At 43.9% G+C, this 25,236-nt stretch overlaps 2 protein-coding genes across 13 annotated transcripts in view; one reads left to right on the top strand and one right to left on the bottom strand.

Moving 5' to 3' along the window:
- The first annotated feature begins 367 nt into the window (after positions 1 to 367).
- TPPP3 (tubulin polymerization promoting protein family member 3) lies at positions 368 to 4,024 on the top strand. Its single transcript, XM_042918133.1, has 4 exons — positions 368 to 455; positions 2,900 to 3,093; positions 3,209 to 3,362; positions 3,482 to 4,024. Exons 2-4 carry the CDS (start codon positions 2,906 to 2,908, stop codon positions 3,668 to 3,670), a joined length of 531 nt encoding a protein of 176 aa, XP_042774067.1. The 5' UTR covers positions 368 to 455; positions 2,900 to 2,905; the 3' UTR covers positions 3,671 to 4,024.
- LRRC36 (leucine rich repeat containing 36) overlaps positions 406 to 25,236 on the bottom strand; it is a 58,463-nt gene continuing 33,632 nt past the window's right edge. For 4 of the 12 annotated variants that reach the window (XM_042918114.1, XM_042918124.1, XM_042918125.1 and 1 more), the window contains 9 exons: positions 24,025 to 24,465; positions 21,983 to 22,272; positions 17,085 to 17,250; positions 15,776 to 15,963; positions 14,878 to 15,001; positions 11,390 to 11,504; positions 8,451 to 8,617; positions 4,574 to 4,782; positions 3,395 to 3,469 (listed from right to left, as the gene is read on the bottom strand). In XM_042918114.1, the coding sequence (XP_042774048.1) occupies positions 4,589 to 4,782; positions 8,451 to 8,617; positions 11,390 to 11,504; positions 14,878 to 15,001; positions 15,776 to 15,963; positions 17,085 to 17,250; positions 21,983 to 22,272; positions 24,025 to 24,465 (1,685 nt within the window). In that variant the 3' untranslated portion in view covers positions 3,395 to 3,469; positions 4,574 to 4,588. Of the gene's footprint in view, positions 493 to 3,379; positions 3,470 to 4,573; positions 4,783 to 6,123; positions 6,333 to 8,278; positions 8,618 to 11,389; positions 11,505 to 14,877; positions 15,002 to 15,775; positions 15,964 to 17,084; positions 17,251 to 21,982; positions 22,273 to 24,024; positions 24,466 to 25,236 lie in introns of those variants that run through there. The other 8 variants (XM_042918115.1, XM_042918121.1, XM_042918116.1 and 5 more) reach the window with 8 other exon arrangements.

Raw genomic sequence — 25,236 nt, 5'->3', positions numbered from 1 at the left:
TCTTCCCTATGGAGGTGGGGGCCTGCCTTGAACTTTGGGCAAAGCCCCAGATGAGGCTCTTTTCCCGTTAGGGGTTCATCCGAGGACGTCCAGAGCTGCGGAGGGCTGGTCTCCAACGGGCGTGAAGGCCGTGGAGCTGCCCTGCGAGCTGCGGGGATGATGATATCGCAGCAGCTCCGCCCCCGCTGAGCGCAGAGGGGGAGGGGTCCGGTGGGTGGGGCCAGCGTGACCTTGGTCATTCTCCCGCCGAGACAGCCCCGGGGGTGGGACTCGCCGTCTCTATGGAGACCGAGAAACAGGGGATAATACGGCGGAACCGCCCAGGCTGCAGTCCCTCCCTGGAGCCGGCAGGGAGCAGAGCTGCGGAGCCGCCTTGGTCTCCCGCGTCCGTCGGTCCATTCTTGCGTCCTTCTGTCCATCGAACGAGCACGGTAGGAGCAGCCACGAGGTAGAAGGTAAGAGACTACAGCGCCGACCACTCTAATCAGTATCCTGCACAATAAGGAAGAGGGTGGGGTGGGAGCGCCCTGGAAGGGGTCCCAACCCCAGATGGTACCGAACTGAGGACACCAGCTGAGCGGCCCTGCCCTGGGCCCCAAGCGTTCCTCCCCCACCTCCTTGCCCTGCTGATTGATGACTCCAGCTGTCCCAGTGGGAGTCCGCGGGTGGCCCCAGTTCTTGGGTGTGGCTGCTCCATCCTTGGCCTGCAGACTCCTGGGACTATGGCCTGCGACCTGGCTCCACCTAATCAGTACCAAGAATCCCTTCTTCCCATAACAGGATTGAGCACTGGATGCAGGATCCTGTCAGTCAGTCTGGGACAAGCATCTGTGCCCCAAAATCTCCCCGAGACTTTACGGTTGGGTGGCGTCTCTGGATCTGTAGTGGGAGGCTGGAGTGTAGAGAGAGGGAAGAGGAGTGCTGTGTGAACCTGGGATTGTGGGTCCATAGAGTCGCGACAATGTGGGGATAGCGGGGACCCCTAGGCCCAGAAATTGCAACTTAGGGATAGTGAGGATGGTCACTGGGAGGGGGCTTTCATTGTTAAGGCCAGTGGTAAATGGAAGGGGGTGTAGTTCTGTAGGGGCCCAGGCTATGGTAACTGGAGGCCTTAGGATAAAAGGCAGAGGTAGAAGCTGTTTGCTGAGGACATGACTTAGGGTGTGTTCAGGAGGCTGCAGTGGAGGTTTGGGGTGTGTTCGGGGAGTCTCAACATGGGGTCTCTCAGTGTAATACCTGGGAGTCTGGAAATGCAAGTCTGTGGGTTTGGACACTGAGGGGTTTCAGGGCAGGGTTGAGCATGAGGCCAGAAGGCTTGTGGGTGTAAGGATGTGGTCAGAGGCTACAAGTGTACAGAGAGGGGGTGAGTTGTGAAGCTCTGTTTAGGGGGCTCAGTAAGGGCTGTGGGTATGTGGATAGGGGGCCCTAGTCCCAGGGCTGGGGTGTGTGTGTAGCTGCAGTGGAGGTCTGAAGGTGTGGTCAAGGAGGCCTCAATACTGGGCTGTGTCACACGTCATAGCTGCAGTACAGGGCTGTAGGTGTGGGCAGGAGGCTGCAGGGAGGCTGTGGGGGGTGTAGGAGGGACACTTTATTGCAGGGCTAAGAGTATTATTGGCGGGTTTCTGTACGGGGCTGTTAGTATATGTGTGGCCGTGGGTGCTGAGGAAATGGTCCGGGCCCTCAGTCCCGAGACTGGTTAAGGGTGTGGTGGGGGGAATAAGGCTGAGAATGTGGAGAGCCAGGGCTACATGCATTCAGCTGTGGGAGTGTGGACTGGTGTGACAGTGCTCAGGGTGTGGCCAGGGGCTTCCATGGAAGACTGAAGGTGTAGACACTGGGGAAGTGTGCTTCACTATAGGGCATAGGTGTGAGGATTACAGGACCAAGGCCATACCTGCAGTTGCCAACATGCCTCTGGGGGTTGATAACTCTACAACCCCTACCCAGGCTAGTCTCCTAATCACCTGCTCCTCTTAAACTCTACAGACTGGGAGGTTACAGCCCCAAATGGATGGCAAGGGACCAGGAGGCCACGGTTGTGCCCCAGGCACTGGGAGTGCTGCTGTGCCCCACCCGTGGGCCCCTGTTCCCTAGCCCAGCCCAGCCCAGCAACACTGGGAGCTTCTCCCTGAGCCGCCCTGACACCATCCTGCCCTTAGCAACATTCTCCAAGCAGTACTACCCTCCCTTAGCAACTGTCTCCAGGCTTCACAAACTGTGGCCAGGCCAGCCCCAAACTCCCGCTCCCCTCGTGTTTTTGTTTAACAGCAAATAGTAACAAGGTCCTGGCTGGGCTAGCAGCACCCCTGCCTAGGGCATGCACCCCTGCCCATGATCTGGCTCCCTTCTCAGCATGGACTGGGTCTTTCTGGGTCCTCATGACTCTGACAGAGACCCTGTCCTTACTAAATACCTGTCCAACCAGCAGCCTGGCCTGGCCCTGACCTAGCTTGGCATGGAACTCCCAGGGAGGGACGCCTGCTCTGCCACCCTCACTTCCACCCAAGCAGGCCTTGTGCCAGGGTCAGACAAAGCCATGGCCCCAGCTGTTGCCCTCACAGTCTTTCTGGACAGTGCCACTCTGTTCCCAGCCTGGTGTGGGCATCATGATTTCACCTTCCGAACTCCACTCTTAAGCCAGGGCTGGCATTAAGTGACAGGACCTTTCAGGGCTTCTCCTTGGGGCTCTGAGGCCCAGGGACACACTGAGTGCTGGCCCCTCTCCCCAGGCAACTCCATCTCCAACTCTGAGGGTATGTGGCATAAGTGCCCCATAACTCAGACCTTGGTAGGTTTTGAGGTAGAGGCAGTGATGTTCTCTGCCTTGGGGAGAGGAGAGGCAGCTTGGCTGGGAGGTGACTGAGGTGGGTCCCCCCCCCCCCCCCCCCCCCGCCCACAGGGTAGCATGGCAGCAAGCACAGATGTGGCTGGGCTGGAGGAAAGCTTCCGCAAGTTTGCCATCCATGGTGACCCCAAGGCCAGTGGGCAAGAGATGAATGGCAAGAACTGGGCCAAGCTGTGCAAGGACTGCAAGGTGGCTGATGGAAAGGCCGTGACAGGGACCGATGTCGACATCGTCTTCTCCAAAGTCAAGTGAGCCCCAGGCAGTCCTTGTTTCTGATGTTCCCAGAAGGTGGGGAACTGGGAGGCTGGAACCAGGGAAGACATGGAGAAGGGGGAAAACTCATGGTGTCCACATACCTTGCAGAGGAAAGTCTGCTCGGGTTATCAACTATGAGGAGTTCAAGAAGGCTCTAGAAGAGCTGGCAATGAAGCGATTCAAGGGGAAGAGTAAGGAGGAAGCCTTCGATGCCATCTGCCAGCTGGTGGCAGGCAAGGAACCAGCCAATGTGGGCGTCACCGTAAGTACCCTGCTGGTCTCGGGTGGCCACTGAGGGGGATATGGGGAATCACAGTTGGGGGCGGCGGTCTGGGCTTCCCAACGCCAGGTGCCCTTGGAGGAACAATTCTGTCCAAACAGAAAGCAAAGACAGGAGGTGCTGTGGAACGGCTGACTGACACCAGCAAGTACACAGGCTCCCACAAGGAGCGCTTCGACGAGAGCGGCAAGGGCAAGGGCATTGCTGGGCGTCAGGACATCCTGGATGACAGTGGCTATGTGAGTGCCTACAAGAACGCAGGCACCTATGATGCAAAGGTGAAGAAGTAAGGCCTGGGAAGGCCCACAGCATGGCTGCCCCCAGCAGAGGCTCAGGCCTGGGCCTAAAGGGCACATGGAGCGAGAGAGCCCTGTCCCATCCCTGCTGGACCTCCACCCAGTGCTTCCTGCCCAGCCCCAAGGGCTAGCCCACCAGACCTCTGACCCAGACTGCTCTGCATCCCCTCCCCCTTCCCTCCCTGACTTCTGGTTGTCTGGGGAGGGTCTGTGCCTGTAGCCTCACTGCCCCAACCTAGCCCTGGGCATGGCTAACCCCTTGCGTGCTTGCCTCATATTTAAGCTGCTGCTCTGGCCAAGTGCCTAATTCTTACCCAGACCTCAATAAAGATACCTTTTGTACCAATATAACCTGGTCAGGTATATGGTAATGGGGATAATGACATTCACACCCTGCTGACCTCTCAGTGTTACCACCCGCTTGCAGATCACACTCTGCTGATCTTTCCACTGGCAGCCCTGCCCAAAAGACGACACATACCAGGTCCCTTCCATTAGCACAGAGCCAAATTACCTGAGGATGCTTCTTAGGGAAATCTAAAGCCTTTCACCTCAGCCTTTACCCACAATCCTAACATCATATCTTGCTCTCCTGCAATTAGGGCTCAGTCTTGGCCTCTCTAGGAGAGAGGAATGAGACAGCAGACTAGGCCTGGCCAAGGTGCTGGGCAGGGTCCAGTGCCAGGCCTCAAGTCTAAGCCTGCTGACAGGTCCTCAACTTGATGGGGCTACCAAGGTAAGTCATTCTGGGGTCCAGCTCAGAATACCAGATAATGCAGGAGCAGCAAGAACCTTCAAGAGTGGATAGTCCAACTCCATAATTTTATAGCCGAGGAAACTGAGGCCCAGAGAGTGAGGGGAATTCTGCAGAACAGAGCCAAGAACCATGCCTCTTACCTCCCAGGCCAGGCTCTAACACAGCAGTCCCCAACAATGATTTCCAAAAATGGAGTTCGATGGCCAGTGATAGAGCCTGGCATCCAACACCAGCCTTTGGCATGTGAGCAGGGTGTCCGACAGTGAAGGGGCTTCTTGCTGATTCCCTCCCATCTGTTCAACATCCCATGTTGTGAGGAGGGAGAGAAATCTCTGGTCCTTGAGGACTCCTGGAAGTTTCCAGATCAACATTTTTTCTTCTGTGAGGCCCTGGTTGTTAGGCCATAGCTATTCCCAACCCCAAGGCTTTGGGGCCAACTCTCCTTCTTTCCTGCTGACAAGCAGACTGGATGGGACTTAGGGCCTGCCCAGGAGTGGGCAGCTCCCAAGGGTTCTAGAAAAGGCTTAACAGATACTCACAAATACCTTTCTTTTCTGATCCAGATAAGGTGGCAAAGCAGTACAAGGGTTCATTCCCTCATCCCACAGGCTGTTCTGGGATGTCCCTGCCCTAGGCAGAGTCCCTTGAGTGGGGTTGGAGAGGAATAGTATGGTTTGGGGTAGGAACACTGCAGGTACAAGGTGGGAATTAGAAAGTGGAGGTCAGCACCTGGCCACAGCAGAGCCTTGCCTAACAGCTGACAGCTGTGGGTTCCTCCTGACTCAGTTGACTGTGTTGCTTTGCATTGCCCAGGGAAGAGTTTCAGAGAGCTTTACCTCTCCCACCAGCAAACAGTAAGACGAATGATTCCCCCAGCCCTGTAGAATTTGCTGAATTGTGAACTTACTTAAGTGAGTACAGTAAGAGTGAAATCCAAATCCTTCTGGCCTTCATTTACTAAAATATCTTCATAGTGAAAAAGAATTTAACTGTATTGCAATTTGATCCAGGCTATTAAGCTCAGGTGAGAATACTATCCAATGTATAGGGGAGTAGCAGCTCAGCTGCTGGCAATGTGGCTTAGAGCAGCCCAGAGAGAGAACAGGCTGAGCCCAGAAACTCCACCCACTCCATGTTGAGCTCACTTAGCCCCACAGGGCAACAACTCTATGCCCCTTTCTTTGACACCACCAATTCTTGCCCTTGCCTTCTAGACCAAGGGCCACATAGGGAAATTAAGAAACAGCTGACTTTCCCAGAAGTAGCCAGCAACCCTAGAGAGGGGCAGGGCTAGCCACTTTCAGTGACAATAGAAAATAGGGTAGAAGGTGACTGACTCAGTTTGCTCCTCCTTAGAGGTACCCTGAATAGGTTCTGGGTCTGGCATTATTAGACATTCATAGGGCAAGAAAGGGAGAGCTGGAGTTGGAGGGAAAATTCATTATTTTTCCCTCAGTGGTTTAGCCCAGTAAGTTGGCCTGTGTACTGTGCTGGGACGCTGAAATATGACAACTCAGGGCTATAGGGCTACTGCCTGAGGCTACCCTACCTGGGCAAGGCTTAGACTTGTTGGAGGCCTCTCAACAGAGCCAAGACAGGCCTAGAAAAGTAGGAAAGTGGGTTGTTCTTACTATTTCCACAGAGTATGAGCTCACTTTAGGTTCTACAAAGACATGCAACTCAAAGAAACTTAGGGCTCCTCTCTACATTCTCCTTTTGGGAACCCCCATAAAATTCAGAGGCCTGTGGATTTTATTTATAACTCAGAAGTGTGTGAACTTGGTTGTGATCTTCATGTCTCATTACTGTGGCAATAGCTTGCCTTCCCTGAAGAGTACCTGGGTCAGAGGAGCAAATAAGTGTGTAATCTTCCCACCTGTCTCTCTCTCTGACATGACCCTGGAGATGAAGAGAAGCACAACATGGAGTTAGGCTGACACTCCTTCGCCCTTTACATGCTCCAGCAACATTAGCTAGCTACCTGGGTGACCCTGAAGCAGAATCACTTTTGTTATCTTTACCACTGATTAAAAATTTTTAAAAAATATTTACTTTTGAGAGACAGAGTGTGAGCAAGGGAGGGGCAGAGAGAGAGGGAGACACAGAATCTGAAGCAGGCTCCAGGCTCTGAGTTGGAGCTGTCAGCACAGAGCCTGATGCAGGACTCGAACCCATTAACCACAAGATCATGACCTGAGCTGAAGTCAGACACTTAACTGACTGAGCCACCCAGGCACCCCTACCACTGATTTTTAAATGCCCAACTAAACAGGATTAAAAGAAACATTGTGTCTCAGGTCTGAAAGGCAAGGTACTCATGTGTAAAGTGAGCCCAGAGCTAACATTCGGAAGCTTTATCTCTGGTCTGGATCACACCAGTCTTCTCTTTTATCTCTAACTCCTCATTGGTCCTCCCCTACTCCACATGGTCCTCAATCCATTCCTCTTATAGAGAAAGTTTCTCAAACACAAATGTCACTCCTTTGCTTTCCTAATCTAAAATCTTCAAGGAGTCATGCAGCCTAGCTCCTACTCATCATAAATTAAATTTATTAAACTATTTTTAAATTTTTAAATAATTTTTTTAAAAAAGATCATTTCTTTAAGAGGACATTTCTTGACACTACACCTCCCAGACTACGACAGCTCCCCTATTTAATATATTCTCCCAGCACATTTCCTCCCACATCTTCCCTGCCCTACAATCCCTCTAGGGGCTCCAGACTCTTTTACTCTGCATTCTTGGCCTGGGGGACTCTGCCTACCCCCTCTGTTACCATGGTACTCATTCTTCAAGCTTCCACTCAAACAACAAGTCCTCACTGATGCCTTCTCCAATTCCCCAGAGTGGGAATTCCTTCCTCTGCCTCCCCTCCTCTCTCTCTAGGGCATTTTTGGGCATGTGTGTATGTATGTATTTAAATATTTTTTAATGTTTGTTTTGAGAGAGAGAGCAAGTGAGCGGGGAAGGGCAGAGAGAGAGGGGGACAGAGGATTCGAAGTGGGCTCTGTGCTGACAGCAGAGAGCCAGATGCAGGGCTCGAACTCTCAACCTGTGAGATCATGACCTGAGTTGAAATTGAGAGTCAGACACTTAATTGACTGAGCCACTCAGGCACCCCTGGGCTTGAATTTAGACCTGTTTCGTACCAATACCAATCTTTGAGCTTCATCACATGAGTTTTGCTCATCTCCTCAACTAAACTGTTGGCTGCTTCTAAGCTGACACCAGACATTGTCACCTTTTCACTATGGTGGGAAGAAACTCAAAACATGATTGATGAGCCAATCAATATACATTGTCTGAAATTTCTTCTAACACAAAATACACCTGGCCAGTGATGATCTTTTAAAACCTTCTACCACATAGTTTCAAGTGACACTCAGAAAAATGTCTGATTTTTTTCCTTTTTGACATTTTTAGCCAAATGTTTCTTCTCTTTTGTGTATGTGTGTGTGTGTGTGTGTGTGTGTGTGTGTACACACACACACACACACACACACACACACACACACACACTTTTAAGTTTATTTATTTGAGAGAGAGAGAGCAAACAGAGGAGAGGCAGAGAAAGAGAATCCCAAGCAGGCTCTGCACTATCAGCATGGAGGCTGATGTGGGGCTTGAACTCACGAGCTGTGAGATCATGACCTGAGCTGAAACCACGAGCCAGATGCTTAACCAACTGAGCCACCCAGGCACAAGTGCCAAGACATTTTTAACCAAATGTTTCTATGTGATATGATGCCTAGGATTAAGTGCCAACTATTTCTGAGGGCAGGAAGAAAGAAAGACTTGATGGGAGGAGATAAAAAGAGAAATAAAAAGGACCAATACAATGTAATCAGAATAAGATTTTCTCTTAATCTTGTGGGTAAATACTACCATACTAGTGGCAATGACACTAGTGACACTCCCCTGGGGCTGAGAGGGAAGCCACAGAGAAGGTGTTTAGCGCTAGCTCCATAAACTAGGCTCTGGAACAGAGTCTGAAACACTCTGTATTAGATACTGACCCGTGTCATGTGCCACTGGTGAGGAGGAAGACAGCGTCCTTTTCCCAAAGGGTGACGATCTCCCCAAATGATGACTCTTCTCGGGAGGCAGGAGTGCTTTCCCAGAATAACCTTTTTGCTCTTTATTCAGCTGCTGCAGCAGATACTCATTAGTTACCACCAGGGATCTGAGGCACGGGTGGGGAGGCAGGGAAAGACAGTCATGAAATCGTAAAAGCAAAGTAGATGCCATTCAGACCTGAGATGTTTACTAAAGACAAATATAAAATGAAGTAACATCTTTAAATAGAAAGAACTGACCGATTTATGAGTGGGTTATTTTAGAGGCAGGCTGACAGTTTCTTTCTTCATTACAGTTCTGTTTGATTATGTTCCAGACTGACTGTAGCAATAACATAGTTCACATTTTATATAGTGATTGTTCTATCCTTTCTAAAGCACTTTCATGATGAGGTAAGTAGAAGCACTGGAAGATTGGCATCTGACCAGGCCTCTAATTTCTATCCCCAGATCTTAACTTCTACTTCTTCTAATCTATCCTGTGTTTGCAGGATATTAATTAACTAATGGTGTTAGTCATGACTGTATTCTTGAGCTCTGTATTACTATGTAATATTAAAAGCTATCAGAGACTAGCCAAAAAAAAAAAAAAATGCATGCACAATGCTATTCATTGCAACACTGTTTATAATAGCAAAAATACTGTCAATCTAAATGTCTGTCAATAGAGGACTAATTAAATAAATGCAGAGTGGAGTCCTAGTCCTATGCAGTTATAAAAATGAATGAGAACTAACTCTATACACTACTGTCAACTGATTTCTAAGATAAAAGTTAAAACAACACTATGCTTACTTTTTATATTTGTCTGAATTTATCTTATTTTGTAGATTTGACTTTGGAACCATGTAAATGTTTTACATAATTATAAAACAAGATTGCGGTGCCTGGGTGCTTTAGTCGGTTAAGAGTCTGACTTCGGCTCAGGTCATGATCTCATAGTTTGTGAGTTTGAGCCCTGCGTCGGACTCGGTGCTAACAGCTCAGAGTCTGGAACCTGCTTCGGATTCTGTCTCCCTCTCTCTCTGTCCCTCCCCTGCCCATGCTCTGTCTCTTTCTGTCTCTCAAAAATAAATAAATGTTAAAAAAAATAAAACAAGATTAAATAAAAATAATTTGAAAATTGCTTATGAATCAAAAGCAAAATGAAACAAATTAAAGCTATATATTGAATTGATGGTTTAACAACATGCAGAATTATTTCTTTCAAAAATATTTTAATGTTTATTTATTTTATTTTAAAACTTTTTTTAGGGGCGCCTGGGTGGCTCAGTCGGTTAAGCGGCCGACTTCAGCTCAGGTCACGATCTCGCGGTCCGTGAGTTCGAGCCCCGCGTCGGGCTCTGGGCTGATGGCTCAGAGCCTGGAGCCTGCTTCGGATTCTGTGTCTCCCTCTCTCTCTCTGCCCCTCCCCCGTTCATGCTCTGTCTCTGTCTCAAAAATAAAATAAAACGTTAAAAAAAAAAATTAAAAAAAAAACCACAAAACTTTTTTTAAATCTTTATTCACTTTTGAGAGACAGAGAGAGACAGAGCATGAGCAGGGGAGGGGCAGAGAGAGAGGGACACACAGAATCTGAAGCAGGCTCCAGGCTCCAAGCTGTCAGTACAGAGCCTGACACGGGGCTCAAACCCACAAACCGTGAGATCGTGACCTGAGCCGAAGTCGGACGCTCAACTGACTGAGCCACCCAGGCGCCCCTTAATATTTATTTTTGAGAGAGAGAGACAGAGCGTGAACGGGGAGGGGCAGAGAGAAAGGGAGACACAGAATCTGAAACAGGCTCCAGGCTCTGAGCTGTCAGCACAGAGCCTGACGCGGGGCTCTAACTCACAAACCAGGAGATCATGACCTGAGCCGAAGTCGGACGCTTAATGGACTGATCCACCCAGGTGTCCTCCACAGAAGAATTACTTTAAGATATAGCAATTTGTACATCACTTTGAGATATACCCTAATGTTCTCAAAATGTGATCCCCAAATCAACAACAACAGCATCACCTGGAAACTTATTAGAATGTAAATTCTCTGTCCCCACCCCAGACCTGCTGAATCAGAAACTCTGGGGGTAGGGACCCAGGAATCTGCATTTCAACAAGTTTTTCAGGTGATTCTAATACCCCAGTTTGAGAAGGATGATTTGATTCTACTTCCTCTACCTTTGTATGTATTGAAATAACTATAATGGAAAGTTTAAAAAAAAGCCATCTAGAATGGGTCTGGGTCTAATCCTCTGAATATGAAGCTATCCTAATTCACTAGCTACTCAGGAAGTGAAGTTTGGGGACAAAGGTTTGGGGATGGGGTTCTTATATTTAAACTTCATTGAAAGTCATAGTGAAGGTGTTTTGCAAATCAAAATGTCAAGAACTTCTGTAAATGTACCAAAAGACTTGAGGCCTCTTCTGATTTGTCTAGCTGGCATGTTGAGGGTACTGTTCTTTGAAGAGGCTGATACTGTTGAGCAGCTCTGAAGAGAACACATACATTGGACATTCAACCACTCTTCCTAAGTGCTTGATGTCTCTTCTGAGACCATTAGGAGGCAGGCATTTTCCAGAAGAGACAGATGGCTGGTTTTAGGGGCACATAGTGACCAAGGAAAGCTAGCTGACTCAAACCTGGGACCTATTGGATCCAGTGAGAAACTACTTATTATTGAGGTGTTGTGACCTACTAAAGCCAGCAAAGATCTTTAGTCTCTTGTGTGTCCTGGAATATAGGAAGTTTACACACAGATACGTCTAGATACATGAGATTACACACAGAATGAAGTTAATTTGAAAAGTATATAGGTATTAACTTATCAAATAAGACAAAATAGATAAAGGAAAGTAAATATTGGCTTCTAGAAGTGAGCTAGATACACCCTCTCCTACCTTTGACTTTCATGGAGAAGGGCCACTGTCTCCTCCAGCTTTTTCAGCTGGGCAAGCTCCTGGTTGAGGCAAGCCACCTGCATGGTCAGCTGTTGGTTTTTGCGCAGAAGATCATCTGCAAAGGGTACAGGAGCCAGATGTGAACAAAATTCCAAGCTACTATCTTCGAGCAGAGCTTAAGCAATCAGGTGGACATCTTAAAGAATTGGGGGCCCCAATTCTGCACATACCTCCACACTCCATTCACTATTCCCTCCCTTAGAGACAGTGGATACAGTGGTTGGAGTATCCAACCTGAATTAAAATTCAACCATTTAATATTGCATGTTAGTTTATTTTTCTTTTCTTTTTTTTTTAAACGTTTATTTATTTTTGAGACAGAGAGAGACAGAGCATGAACGGGGGAAGGTCAGAGAGAGAGGGAGACACAGAATCTGAAACAGGCTCCAGGCTCTGAGCTGTCAGCACAGAGCCCAACGCAGGGCTCAAACTCACAGACCGTGAGATCATGACCTGAGCCGAAGTCAGACGCTTAACCGACTGAGCCAACCAGGCACCCCATGTTAGTTTATTTTTCTGAGTTTCACTAGAGCAATAACCCTACCCCACCACTGTTGTGAGGATCCAATCCTCACTTAGCATAGTTAACACATATTAGGTATCTCTGTATTCTCCATTTTAGTTTGTGAATGTATGTATATCCTTCACTCTCTATAGTATATGTGAAAACATCTAGAACTGTGTCAGGCACATAGTGCTTACAGGCACTGAGCACTTACAGAAACTGAATTTGTAGTCAAGACATTCATACCTAGGTCCCCAACTATGTTACCACTGCCTGCAAAAATGAAGTAGATGGGGTACCTGGGTGGCTTAGTCGGTTAAGCATCCGACTTTGGCTCAGGTCATGATCTCGCAGTTCATGAGTTTGAGCCCCCCATCGAGCTCTGTGCTAACAGCTCAGAGCCCAGAGCCTGCTTCAGATTCTGTGTCTCCCTCTCTCTGTCCCTCCCCCACTCGCACTCTGTCTTTCAAAAAAAACATTAAAAAAAAAAAAGGTTTTTGGGGTTTTTTTAATGAAGTAGGTAAAAGCGCAGGAACTCTGGTCCTAAGGAAGTCAGTCTTCTAGAACAGTACTTCTTAAACATTAATATGCTTACACCTGGGGATCTTGTTAAAAACAGATTCTGATTCAGTAGGTCTGAGATGAAGTCCAATATTCTACATGTCTAAGCTCCCAGGTGAAGCTAATGTTTCTGATCTATGACTCACCCTTTGAGTGGCAACGTTCCAGAAGGTGGAAAATAGGGCTGCAATAGCTTTATTTATCACCAGTAAGGTAAAATACAGTACTGGGTCTCATGGGTGATTGAAAGTAGGTATCTAGTGAGCATCTGTTTATTTTCAGAACAGGTAAGTGGAGAAATCTCAATTATTCAGGCTTGAGAGAATCAGACAGTGATGAGTTTCAATTCTAGAAATTCTGTGCAGACTTCCAAATCAAGTTCCTCATATAAATCCAAATGCCCATAATGTTTGCTTAGGGGTGCTGAGCTAGAGGTTTAATGTCAAGGGTAGACTTTATCTAAGATACTGGCCTGGGCCACCTGGGTGGCTCAGTAGCTTAAGCATCTGACTTTGGCTCAGGTCATGATCTCATGGTTTGTGAGCTCGAGCCCCACTCAGGGCTCTGCACTCTCTCTCCCTCTCTCTCTGCACCTCATGGTATTCTCTCTCTCTCTCTACCCACCCCCTCAAAAAATATTTAAAAAATAAAATTATGGTCTAAACTATGCTAATAATAAAGTAGTACAAATCAAGATGTCAGTGAGATATTAATTTTCACTTATCACAATGGAAAAAAAAAGAAAAAAAATACACAAAAAAACCTGAGTGTGGGCAAGGATGGAGTGAAAATGGCATTTAAATACACTCACTGCTGATGTGAAATAACCTTGCTTGGGAGTGGTTTGATAATATGCAACAAAAACCTCAAAAATGTCCACATATTTTGACCTACTAATTCTACTTCTAGGAATGTCTCCTAGGAAAACAGTGTGAAATTTATGTACATAAACAGCTGCACTATTTATCATAGCATGAATATTAAGACTCTCAGCTCCATCAGAAGGGAAGAGACAATTTCAGAGAAGCATTTCCACTCAGGTCTTCATTCAAGCATTTCATTTCAAGTCTTCTGAATGTTTGGAAATTCTTTAGAATTATTTATGTGATATTATATGAAATGCCTTTGCTATTAAATTAATAACATTAGGATGTAAAAATCAGATTGGTAATTGCCTAGGGTAGAGAGTAGGGGAAACTCACTGCACAAGGGTCTCAGGGAACTTTCTGGAGAAACAGAAATGTTCTATATTTTGATTGGGATGAAATTAAAAGAGTGTATGTATTTGTCAAAACTCATCAAACTTAAAATGTGTGCATTTTATTGCATGTAACTTAGTTTTTAAAACATCAAGTCACTGGGGTGCCTGGGTGGCTCAGTTGGTTAAGCAACCAACTCTGGAATTTGGCTCAGGTCATGGTCTCACAGTTTGTGAGTTTAAGCTGTGCATCAGGTTCTTCACTGACAGTGCTGAGCCTGCTTGGGATTCTCTCTCTCCCTCTCTCTGCTCCTCCCCCACTCTCTCCAAGTAAATAAACTTAAAAAAAATCAAGTCACAAATTTTATTTATCTTTTTCAAGATTTTATTTTTAAGTAATCTCTACACCCAACGTGGGGCTCAAACTCACAACCCCAATATCAAGAGTACCATATTCTACCAACTGAGCCAGCCAGCTGCCCCTCACAAAATTTAATTTTAAGTTGAAAAAATATATGTATAGGGGTATGGTGAAAGAAAATATATGAAAAATAAAAGTGGCAGTTATTTCAGGATAATGGGGTTATATTTTTCTTATATTTTTCAGTCTTTCTATAAAGAACATGATCTTTTTTTTTTTTTTTTTTTTTAAGTAAATCTCTATACCCAGTGTGGGGCTGGAACGCACAACCCCAAGATCAAGATGGCATGCTCTACTGACTGAGCCAGGCAGGTGCTCATAGAACATGATCTTCTTCTATAATCAGAAAGTGTCAATATCAAAAATGATAGGGGCGCCTGGGTGGCTCAGTCGGTTAAACGGCCGACTTCCGCTCAGGTCATGGTCTCGCGGTCTGTGAGTTCGAGCCCCGCGTTGGGCTCTGTGCTGACAGCTCAGAGCCTGGAGCCTGTTTCAGATTCTGTATCTCCCTCTCTCTGACCCTCCCCCGTTCATGCTCTGTCTCTGTCTCAAAAATAAATAAATGTTAAAAAAAAATAATAACATCTGCACTTGCTTTACACTGACAGGTTCATAAGGTAACACAAGCCACTTGCATTACAGCTCTCTGAGGCAAGATGATTGTTTCCATGTGACCTCTAGATGATGAAGCTAATTAAATGGGTCATCTATAAACACACCACATGTTGCTTTCCTGAACTCACCATAAGTGTGGGGCTGGTGCCCACTCACAATTGAGGTGGCAGCACCTTCCTCCAACTGCTGGATTTTTTCTGACAAAATGAGGTTTTCCTCTAGCACTCTGACCAGTTTTTGCTTCAAACTTTCCTTTAGATCAGAAAACAAAATACAAGTACATTAAGAATCTGAAATTCTGAGGAGTGCTTTTAGAAGACTAAAAGACACTTTTCTCTGTTTAGTGATGAACTGAATGGAGGTCAGCATCTCTCTTTCTCATTAGAATTTTAATTCACTGGTAAACATGAGCACTACTTGGAGTTGCAATCTTTCCTGTAAGTTATCCACTACTCTTACAGAACAAGGGCTTCTTTTGACCAGTGGCCAGCATTCTGAGTCACTTATCTAAAGTTTCTAGAAACTCAATTTGGTATGTGAAAATTCTCTGATGTTAAGAAAAGCGGGGGAAAGCCTAAGGATATAAGTCCCTTCTTCATTTCCCAAAGTCAATAGCCTGATGCTCTAGGAATGGCTCCCGGGTAGGACTCTCTGTTCCATCAGAAGGGAGGAAAGACAATCCCCAAGACATCTATCTTCCCTCATTAGAATTAAACCATAATCTTCCAAAGTATGAACCTAAGTATTTTCATTCTAGGGTCATTTTTCCCCCTTTTTCCAAGTCTTTCTTTAGAATTTTTAGAATAGGGCTAGAGTAGGGAGTTATCCCTGCAGAACTTCCAAGTTGTCCCTATGCTGGCAAAAAGTTTTGTGTTCCTGATTTTCCCAGACTGACTTCTCTGTATTTTGGTTCAGGAACATCTAGGTCCATGGTGATGACCTTTATGGCACAAAGCTGCTCTAGTCTTGTTGCTCTGTTCTTTTCTAGTAAAGGAAGAGTAGGAAAGGAAGATGAGTGAGGCGTACCATGTCATTAGGGACCACCTGCCCAGCCTCCTTCAGTTCCATCTCTCTGCTGTGGAAGGTTTTTGATGTGTCTTCAGGATGCGAGTGACACCACTGCTGGGAAGGAGCAGGGACTACCAAAGTCAGAAGTAAATCTCGGGCAGGACCTGCCAAAAATTCAGGTTGGGCACACGGGCCAATCTTAAAAACTAAAGCACAGAATTCCTAATCAATAACTACAAGCTCTGTAGGACAAACACAGTAATCTAATATTTCCTTTTGATAAGAATTTAGGGGCGCCTGGGTGGCTCAGTCGGTTAAACGTCCGACTCTTGATTTTGGCTCAGTCATGATCTCATGGTTCATGGAATTGAGCCCCGCATCAGGCTCTGTGCTGACAGCATGGAGCCTGCTTGGGATTCTCTCCCCCACCCCCAGCCCTCCCCTGATTGTGCTCTCTCTCTCTCTCTCAAAATAAATAAACTTAAAAAAATTAAAAAATATAATTTAGTAAGTGGCTGTAAGAGGTGTTTCATAATGGATAAGAAATTCTATCCCATGTCCTCTGTGGAGAAACAATAGAAGACCCTCATGAGTAGACCCTCAATACCCTCTGCTATTCTCTAGTCAATGATGAGTGGCTCCTGAGGATAATTTCCTACAAAATGAGAGCAAACAGCCAATGTGGGAAGGAAAGTAACTTTTTTCCTATATGTCCCTTTAGACATTTAAATTAGAAAAATTAAGCCCAAACAACTTTAAAGTTTCTACTTTTTCCTAAATGTTTACCACCAACAAAAGCTCCTTGAACTTTTCTTCCATTAAGCAACAAATAAACACTTGGGGCACCATTTGCAGAATGACTTTTTCCCCCAAGTTCCTAAAAAAGAAGCCCTGGAAAGAGTCCAAGTCCTTTACTCATTCAAATTTTTCAAATCATAACATTTCAACAGGCATCTCAGAATTCTGATGATCAAACCCAATTTTTGTTGTATTCACTGTCCCAAGGATCATAAAATCCTTTTGTAATCATTAACACTACCATGCTGTTTTACATCTTGTTGCTCTACATATTACCCAGAGATTACCAAAAAAGTCACAGAAGGGACAAAACAATTAGTACATGAGGGAAGAGTGTTGATAAAACCAACAGGGAAGATTATGAGAAAAAATACAGATTTGTCAATTACCATGCCACTGAGAAATTTTAGTAAGGGCTCATGAGAACAATTTTCCTTGCAACTTAAGGGGGCTTGGTGGCTTTTGTAGGAACATAGAGAGGAACCAAGGTCTGAGTTCTTCTCCAGAAGCTGAAAATGCATTCACTTACCAAGAAACTTCTTGTTAAGGAGGAGGGAACCAGAGCCATTCCAGTGCTTATCCACAAGCTCCAAGAGCTGTCTGAGGACAGTGGCCACATGGGAAGTTCTGGCAGAAATCAGGGGACTGTGGTTCCCTGGCAAACCATGCAAACTGCCCAGGTCACTAGAGAGAGGCTCAAGAAAAAAAAGAACACACACACACACAACCATTTGTCATTCTTACACAATAAGGGAAGTAAGAATCTGGAATATTTAAAGTGTTAACATTTAAAAAAAGAAAAAAGGAGCCCCTGGGTGGTTCAGTCGTTAAGCGTTTGACTTCAGCTCAGGTCATGATCTCACAGTTTGTGAGTTCAAGCCCTGCTTTGGGCTCTGTGTTGATAGCTCAGAGCCTGGAGCCTGCTTCAGATTCTGTGTCTCCCTCTCTCTCTGCCCCTCCCCCACTTGTGTGCATGTGCACTCTCTCAAAAAATAAACAAACATTAAAAAAATTTTTTTACAAGAAAAGAGATGGGTTCATCTTGGTTTGGATTTGAATAGAATATTATTTATGTCCAAGGCAAATATGGTAGTATATTCAAGGATAATTTAAAAGATAATGGTATATTCAATCATAGTTTTCTGTAGAGAGTTTTAGAAGAAAACTTAAGTCTATGACTCAATATATTACAGTATGTAATATAAAAAGATGAAACTTGCAAAACATTGCAAAAAATTCTTTAATTCATTTTTTAGAGAGACAGAGAAAGTGTGAGTGGGGGAGAGGCAGAGAGAGGGAGAGAGAGAGAATCTCAAGCAGGCTCTGCACTGTCAGTTCAGAGCCCAATATAAGGCTCAAACTCATGAAACCATGAGATCATGACCTAAGCCAAAACAGAGTCAGATGCTTAACTGACTAAGCCACCCAGGAGCCCCACAAAACATTTTTAAAGTTATTACATACCATAAAATGGGTATTTTTAAAATTGTAACTCATAAGCTTATATTTAGTACGTTAATATATGATAAACTTAAATGTTCTGTAACATTTTATTTATTTTTTGTTCTGTAACATTTTAAATGTTATATGTTAAATGTTATTGTTGGACCCAGTACTTAAGATAAATGTTTAAATGTTTATTTATTTTGAGAGAGAGAGAGTTCATGCCCACACATAGGGATGGGGGAGGGGCAGAGGGAGAGAGAGAGAATCTTAAGCAGCCTCCATGCCCAGCACAGAGCCCAACTGGGGGCTCGACCCCACTAACCCTGAGATCATGACCTGAGGAGTAATCAAGAGTCAGACACTTAACTGACTGAGCCAGATGCCCCAAACATACTTTTATTTAGTGAGATTCTTATCTAGAAAGATGGCTAGATCTGCCCAGTAAAATTCACAATTATTTTTTTATTCATTCAGATATTTATATTTTTATATTTAAGTTTATTTTTATTTATTTTGAGAGAGCACGCACGTGCAAGTTGGGGAGAGGCAGAGAACAAGGGAGACAGAATTCCAAGCAGGCTTTGCACTGTCAGCACAGAGCCTGATGTGGGGCTTGAACTCACAAACCGTGAGATAATGACCTGAGTCTAAATCAAGAATCAGATGCTCAACCAACTGAGCCACGCAGGCGCCCCTCTACCAATCTTTTTTGTATGGTCTCATGGATTTCAAGAAAGCTGAAAACAGCCAAGTTATTTCTCAATCATTGGCTCTTCTGATACAAAAAACTATAGATGATAATTAGCTAATGCTGTCATATCTGACAACTGTGAAGCAGAACATATTAATGACCTGAGTCACACACATGGCCTATGGTTAATAGGGAAAGGCCTTACAAATGGGATAAACATTTATTCAACAGATCTGTACTGAGCACTGACCATGTGCACTGAGAGTTCTGTATAAGAACTGTGAACATATTGAAGAGGTAAAGGATGAGGAACTTTAAGAAGTTAACCTGGTTGGGGAGAAAAGTCATAGAAAGTCTAGTTACCCCACAAGGGCACTTTAGAGGAACTTGTCAAAAAGAATATTTACTAACATTGGTTTTTTATGTGTTGGTAATTTTGTGAGTGTATCATGGAAAAATTTGGAAACTTATATATGACTTTACTCATTTTCTTTGACTTATCACAATGTGGTGAGAGTTGGGGATAAATTTTATGAACGTTAGAATAATTTTGTTACTTTTTATGAGTCTTTTAATTTTTTAACTTTTTTTTTAAAGTTTATTTATGGGGCACCTGGGGGGCTCAGTTGGTTAAGCATCTGACTTCAGCTCAGGTCACGATCTCACGGTTCGTGAGTTCAAGCCCCGCACATCAGGCTCTGTGTTAACAGTTCAGAGCCTAGAGCCTGCTTCAGATTCTGTGTCTCCCTCTCTGACCCTCCCCCACTTGCATTCTGTCTCTTTCTCTCTCTCTCAAAATAAATAAACATCAAAACAACTTTTTAAAGTTTATTTATTTTGAGAGAGAGAGAGAGAGAGAGAGGGAGAGAGAGAGAGAGAGGCAGAGAGGAGGGTGAGACAGAATCCGAAGCAGACTCTGTGCTGTCAATGCAGAGCTGGACATGGAGTTTGAACTCACAAATCATGAGATTATGACCTGAGCTGATACCAAGAGTTGGATGCTTAGCCGATTGAGCCACTCAGATGTCCCTAAATCTTTTAATTTTCAACAAATTGTGCCTGTTTTTTTAAATTCAAAAAAAATTTTTTAAATGTTTATTTAGTTTTGAGAGAGAGAGACACAGAGTGTGAGAGGGGGAGGGATAGAGAGAGGGGGAGACACAGAATCCGAAGCAGGCTCTGAGCTGATAGCACAGAGCCCGATGCAGGGTTTGAACCACGAACTGTGAGATCATGACCTGAGCTGAAGTCAGACGGTTAGCAGTCTGCACCACCCAGATGCCCCACCTAATGGCTTTTTTTAAAATTAATTTTTATGTTTGGTCTATGATTCCAAAGTCAGTTGTTCAAAATTTCTAAACCCAAATTCATGTTCGGTTTAATTTTGTGTATCATGCAATTATTTTCTTAACTTTGTAAATGTTCTTTTAAGCAGTTTTCTGACTAATGCCTTTCTAGAAACTGAGGTGTATTTGTTAAAATATTTATATTCAAGCAGCTCTTTCATAGCTTTCCATATAAAGAAAAATAGTATCGGGGCGCCTGGGTGGCTCAGTTGGTTGAGCATCTGACTCTTGATTTCAGCTTAGGTCACAATCTCATGGTTTGTGAATTCAGGCTCCACACTGGGCTGTGTGCTGACAGCACGAAGCCTGCTTGGCATTCTCTTCTCCCTCTCTCTCTGTCCCTCCCCCGCCCTCTCTCAAAATAAACTTTATTAAAAAAAATAGTATCTAAAAGGAAAAGAGAAATGAAAATTTTTAAGATGATCCAGGAAAATGCATTGAGGTTTTAATTCCTCTTTTAAACCTGTAACTTGAAATAGAGGTTTAAAAAAATGTCTTAGATGGTGCTCCTGGGTGGCTCAGTTGGTTAAATGTCTGACTTCAGCTCAGGTCATGACCTCACAGTTTGTGAGTTTGAGCCCCATGTGGGGCTCTGTGCTGACAGCTCAGATCCTGGAGCCTGCTTTGGATTCTGTGTCTCCCTTTCTCTCTGCCCCTCCCCCATTCATGCTCTGTCTCTATCTCTCAAAAATAAAAACATTAAAGAAATTCCTAGAATATGTGTTATTAACATAGCATCCCAAATATCCTAAGTGTTGCTGAACCTTCACCCTAAAAACGTTAACACAGTGCTCTTGCCTGGAAAAATAGGCATCAGTGGCTGAAAATGGGAAAAAAGGGACCAAAAAGCCAAGAAAGTACCACAAGACTGCCCCCTTTAGTGCATAAAAATTATAACGACCTCCAAAAAATTTGAAAACTGAATAGTATTTAGAGTAAAAAAACCCAATAACTAAACCAAAACAAAACCTTGTGAACCCATGCCAATGTGCAAAAAAATGTCCAAAAATTGCAAAATACGTAGTAGCTGGTTTTTGTTTTGTTTTGGGTTTTTTGTGTTTTTTTTTGTTTTTGTTTTTTTTTTACTAAATCCTCTGCTTCCTTACAGGGTAGTAAATGATTGAATGACAAATGGTTCATATGACAAAACATCATGGGTTCAAGGGAAGACAGGGCTCTGAAAGTGTGGTTCCTTTAAAGAGAAGAAGGCTTTATGATGGAACTAGGACCTGAAGAAAAATTAATATTCAAACAGATGAGAATGGAAGGCATTCTTCATGGAGGGATGTCAGCAAAAGCAGTGAAAAAACTTAATAAGAACTGAATAGCAATTAAGTTCTATTGTACAACACTATTGTACTATATGTTGGAATGGTTCTTGATTTGTTGTTCATTCTCTGAACCACTCTCAGCTAAAAATCCTTTGGATAATCTAATTCATCTTCTGCTTGCTCCTACTTTGGAAAAAATTGGAATAATTTTAATTTCTAGACAGAAAAGCAGTGCATTCAGAATAAAGGTCTCTAGCAAGTTAGTCACGTGTGGTCAGAGCAAATGTGTAAGCATGGTAAGATTATAAATATCAATGCTACAGAGCTCACTCTTCAGCCAATCCAGAACCCCCAGCAACTTCTGCATTCCCTGCTATGGTAAACTGTCTGCTACTTCTTATTATCAAAGTATGTCCCTACAATATTTATGCTCTGGAAGTAGATTAGGGAATGTCTCACTGTGATGGAAATGAGAAAATGCAGCAGAAGGGGAATAACTTTCCCAAGGGCAGAAGAATGATAGGCTTTGGCCTGGCAGTATTAACCACTGGCCTCCAAAAATCCCTTTGAATTTGTAGTACCCTTGGTCAGAATCACTGCCACCCCCAACAGAACCCCACTGTGGTCTTGGATCTGACGTGTTTCTTGTACAAGCAAACAAACCAATACTTGCCTCGCTGCCAGTAGCATCTTGGAAACCAATCTTTGGATTCAAGGTGGCAAGGAGATTGTCCTTCCGTTTGAATCCTCTCCTTGATGGGCTTAATGACCCCTTGGTCAAACTCTCTCTGTTTTCTGAGGTCACAGTAGGCAATAGCAGTGTCCGTAGAGAGTCTCCCAGGGTGGAGTTGTTTGGGAAAGAACCATGTGCTGGTGTTAAATTACCGAGACTGGTAGATAATTGTTGCTCTACATTGACCAGCAAAGCAGGGTCACTGTTGAAATGGGTTGTGGCATACAGATCTGTGAAGGAAACAGCCTGGGAGATGACCCTGCCTTTTAACATTCTCATGTCTCATTTACAACCTTACCCCGCCTGGAGTCCAATGGTCATAATAACATCTTCCTACGATACACCCTCAACTCTCTGGATCCTTTCTGTTCCAACCCTCCACCTGACAAAACCCCCCTCTGGCTAAATCCAACTGTCCACATACTCTAAGCCTACATGAGGGCAGTAGGCAGTGGCTGGAGAACAACATGCATCTCTTCTCACTGTCTTCACTTCAAGTTGATGACTACTGTCTTGACTGAGCCCTCTACTGCCCAGCTATCCTAATACACTACTCTAGTCAATTTACTGTTCTATTCTCTGAAATGACTATTTCACACCTCTCTTCCCCTCAAACTTTCAACACCTTCTCCTCCTTCCTCATTCTTAGATTCTGACCTCTTTATTTTGCCAAGAAAAACAAGCAATCAAAGAAAACATCTACATGATCCCAACACTAAATCTACCAACTCATCTATATTTGTATTTATAAATTCTCTGCCTTCCTTACGTAATAAAAATTAAACTATCTGTGCTTCTATCTAAGGCCAACTTCTCCACTGGTGGAGTGGATTCTATCTTCATGACTACCTAAGGATTTTTTTCCTTGTAATTGTCCCTTTTCTCTCTTGCATCATTGGTTTTCCCTCTACTGGATAATTTCCATTACAATTTCCTTGATCCCATTCCCCCTCCATCTATAGTTCCCATTCTCTGCAAATCTCCTTGAAAGCATTGTATATATTTTATAACTCTATTGCTTCTCCTTCAATTCTTTCTTGAATTCACCTCAATAAGTCTTTTATTAACTATGTGTCTCTTAAAGCTACTTTCTAATATATTGCCAAATACCATATGTCTCATCGGAGAAGTTTTTCCTGACCATTCTATCTAAAACATCACTTCCTCTTTATTATTATTTATTATTTATTATTATTATTTATTTTTCTTCACAGCATTTATCATAACTTGACATATATTTATATGCTAACTTGTTTATCATGTCTTACCCCTTTAGAATGGAAGCTCCATAAAAGTAGGAACTTTTTTTTTATTGTGGCAAAAGATAAATGGAACTTTATTTTTGTTTGTTACTTTATCTGCAGAGCAGCATCATTTGGCACATAGTAGGTATCAATAAATTCTGCTGAATAAATTAATTACCCTGAAACTACCTTTTTCTGAAAAAATAACTCAGAATAGAAGTGACTGTGCCTAGAGAAGACTAACTGCTACTAGAAATACGTTCTGGGATGCTATTTAGCTACAATAACATATAGTTATAGAGCTCATATTTCTATGAATTTTCTTTAATATATCTGTTATGTTAAACTTACATCCTGCAGATTTCTGGAGGTTTCATGGGCTGACACCCCAAAATAAGAATTTAAAAAATCCTAATGCAATTTAAGAAATGTTAATTCCAGGGGCACCTGGATGGCTCAGTTGGTTAAGTGTCCAACTTCGGCTCAGGTCATGATCTCACGGTTTGTGAGTTCGGCTCAGGTCATGATCTCACGGTTTGTGAGTTCAAGCCCCATGTCACGCTCTGTGCTGACAACTCAGAGCCTGGAGTCTGCTTTGGATGCTTTGGATTCTCTGTCTCATTCTCTCTCTGCCCCTCCCCGACTTGTGCTCTGTCTCTGTCTCTCAAAAATAAACAAATGTTATATATAACATTATATATATATATATATATAAAAATTCTGACAGGAAGCTATTACCTGAACTAAGCTTCAAAAGCCTTCCGGTGCTGAAGTCAGGGTTTGACAGAGAAGTCAGTAAGTCTCCACAGGAATGGGATGTGGTGGCCTTCATGTCATTTGAAGGTTTTATGCTATATTCTCGATAGTTCTTGCTTCTCTGAGGCCTTTTGCCAAGACTTCCATGCAGGGATAGATTTTGAGAATAATGACTATCATAATTTTCTAGACCAACATCTGAAGGTAACTGATGGGGATGGATCTGGCTAGAATCACCCACATCCAGGCGTTTACCCACTGAGACATCATGGGTAAGCTGGTAAGTATCAGCCTTTAGTATCAAGTCCTTTTCTGGAGAAGAACCTGAAGACTTGTTGTTCAAAAAAGATAGTCGGTACCCTTCTCTAGCCATCTTCTCTGGGGATCGGACTGTGGACTGATGAGGAGAGTAGCGTCTGAATTCTAACCACCACCAAGGGGAAAAGAAAACACAAAATACAATGAGAATTGTTGGCTCAATTAGGGTACCTCTGTTCACTGGACATACCTCTGTCTACCAGAAAAAGTTCTCAGGAAGAGATGGTTTATAATTTTGATAAGTAGCAGCATAAAGTGATAAAAGGACTTTTACATGGGACAACAATAAAACATGATGGATACTGAGTAAACAGTAAAGAATCTCTAACATTCTGGAGATAAACTTCATGTCACCCTAATCCCCTAGGAATTTCCTCCTAAAGCTGCAGTATCAGAGTTTTCTAAATGCTGCTTTCTATTTTATTTTATTTATTTTAAATAAACTCTACACACAATGTGGGGCTCGAACTCATGACTCCAAGATCAAGAGTCACATTTTCTTCTGACTGAGCCAACTAGGAGCTCCTCTAGATGCTGTTTTCATATAAAAAATTTGGTGCACCCCATATGACAATAGTTGTAATCTTATGTGTTCAGTGTATAGTCAATAGTTGGTAAGTCTATGATTTCATAGACTTCTTGCAATAAAACTAAGCCCATTCCCACCCCCAAACTTCACTCAGAGGTTCTAGGTTCATACACTGGGAACCAGTATTCTAAGCCAATTAAATGGCAGGGAATCCAAAACCTATGAGAATCCCTAACTAGCTACAAAGCATTTCTTTCAGACAGCTATATGTGTCATCTCTAAAAAGCCTCAGAGTGGAGCAACTAGAAGTCTTTGTGCTCTTAAGTTTTCAGAGTTTCATATGCTTA

Source organism: Panthera leo, chromosome E2, assembly GCF_018350215.1.
Source record: "Panthera leo isolate Ple1 chromosome E2, P.leo_Ple1_pat1.1, whole genome shotgun sequence".
NCBI lineage: Eukaryota > Metazoa > Chordata > Mammalia > Carnivora > Felidae > Panthera > Panthera leo.
Note: the sequence above shows the minus strand (reverse complement) of the source record. Positions and strands in the feature narration are given on the sequence as shown.

Bases quoted from the DNA above. Each gene is read 5' to 3' on its own strand.
- TPPP3 (XM_042918133.1), top strand. From the start codon at position 2,906: ATGGCAGCAAGCACAGATGTGGCTGGGCTGGAGGAAAGCTTCCGCAAG. The intron at 3,094-3,208 runs GTGAGCCCCAGG...CATACCTTGCAG, and splicing joins ATCGTCTTCTCCAAAGTCAA to AGGAAAGTCTGCTCGGGTTA. The intron at 3,363-3,481 runs GTAAGTACCCTG...CTGTCCAAACAG, and splicing joins CAGCCAATGTGGGCGTCACC to AAAGCAAAGACAGGAGGTGC.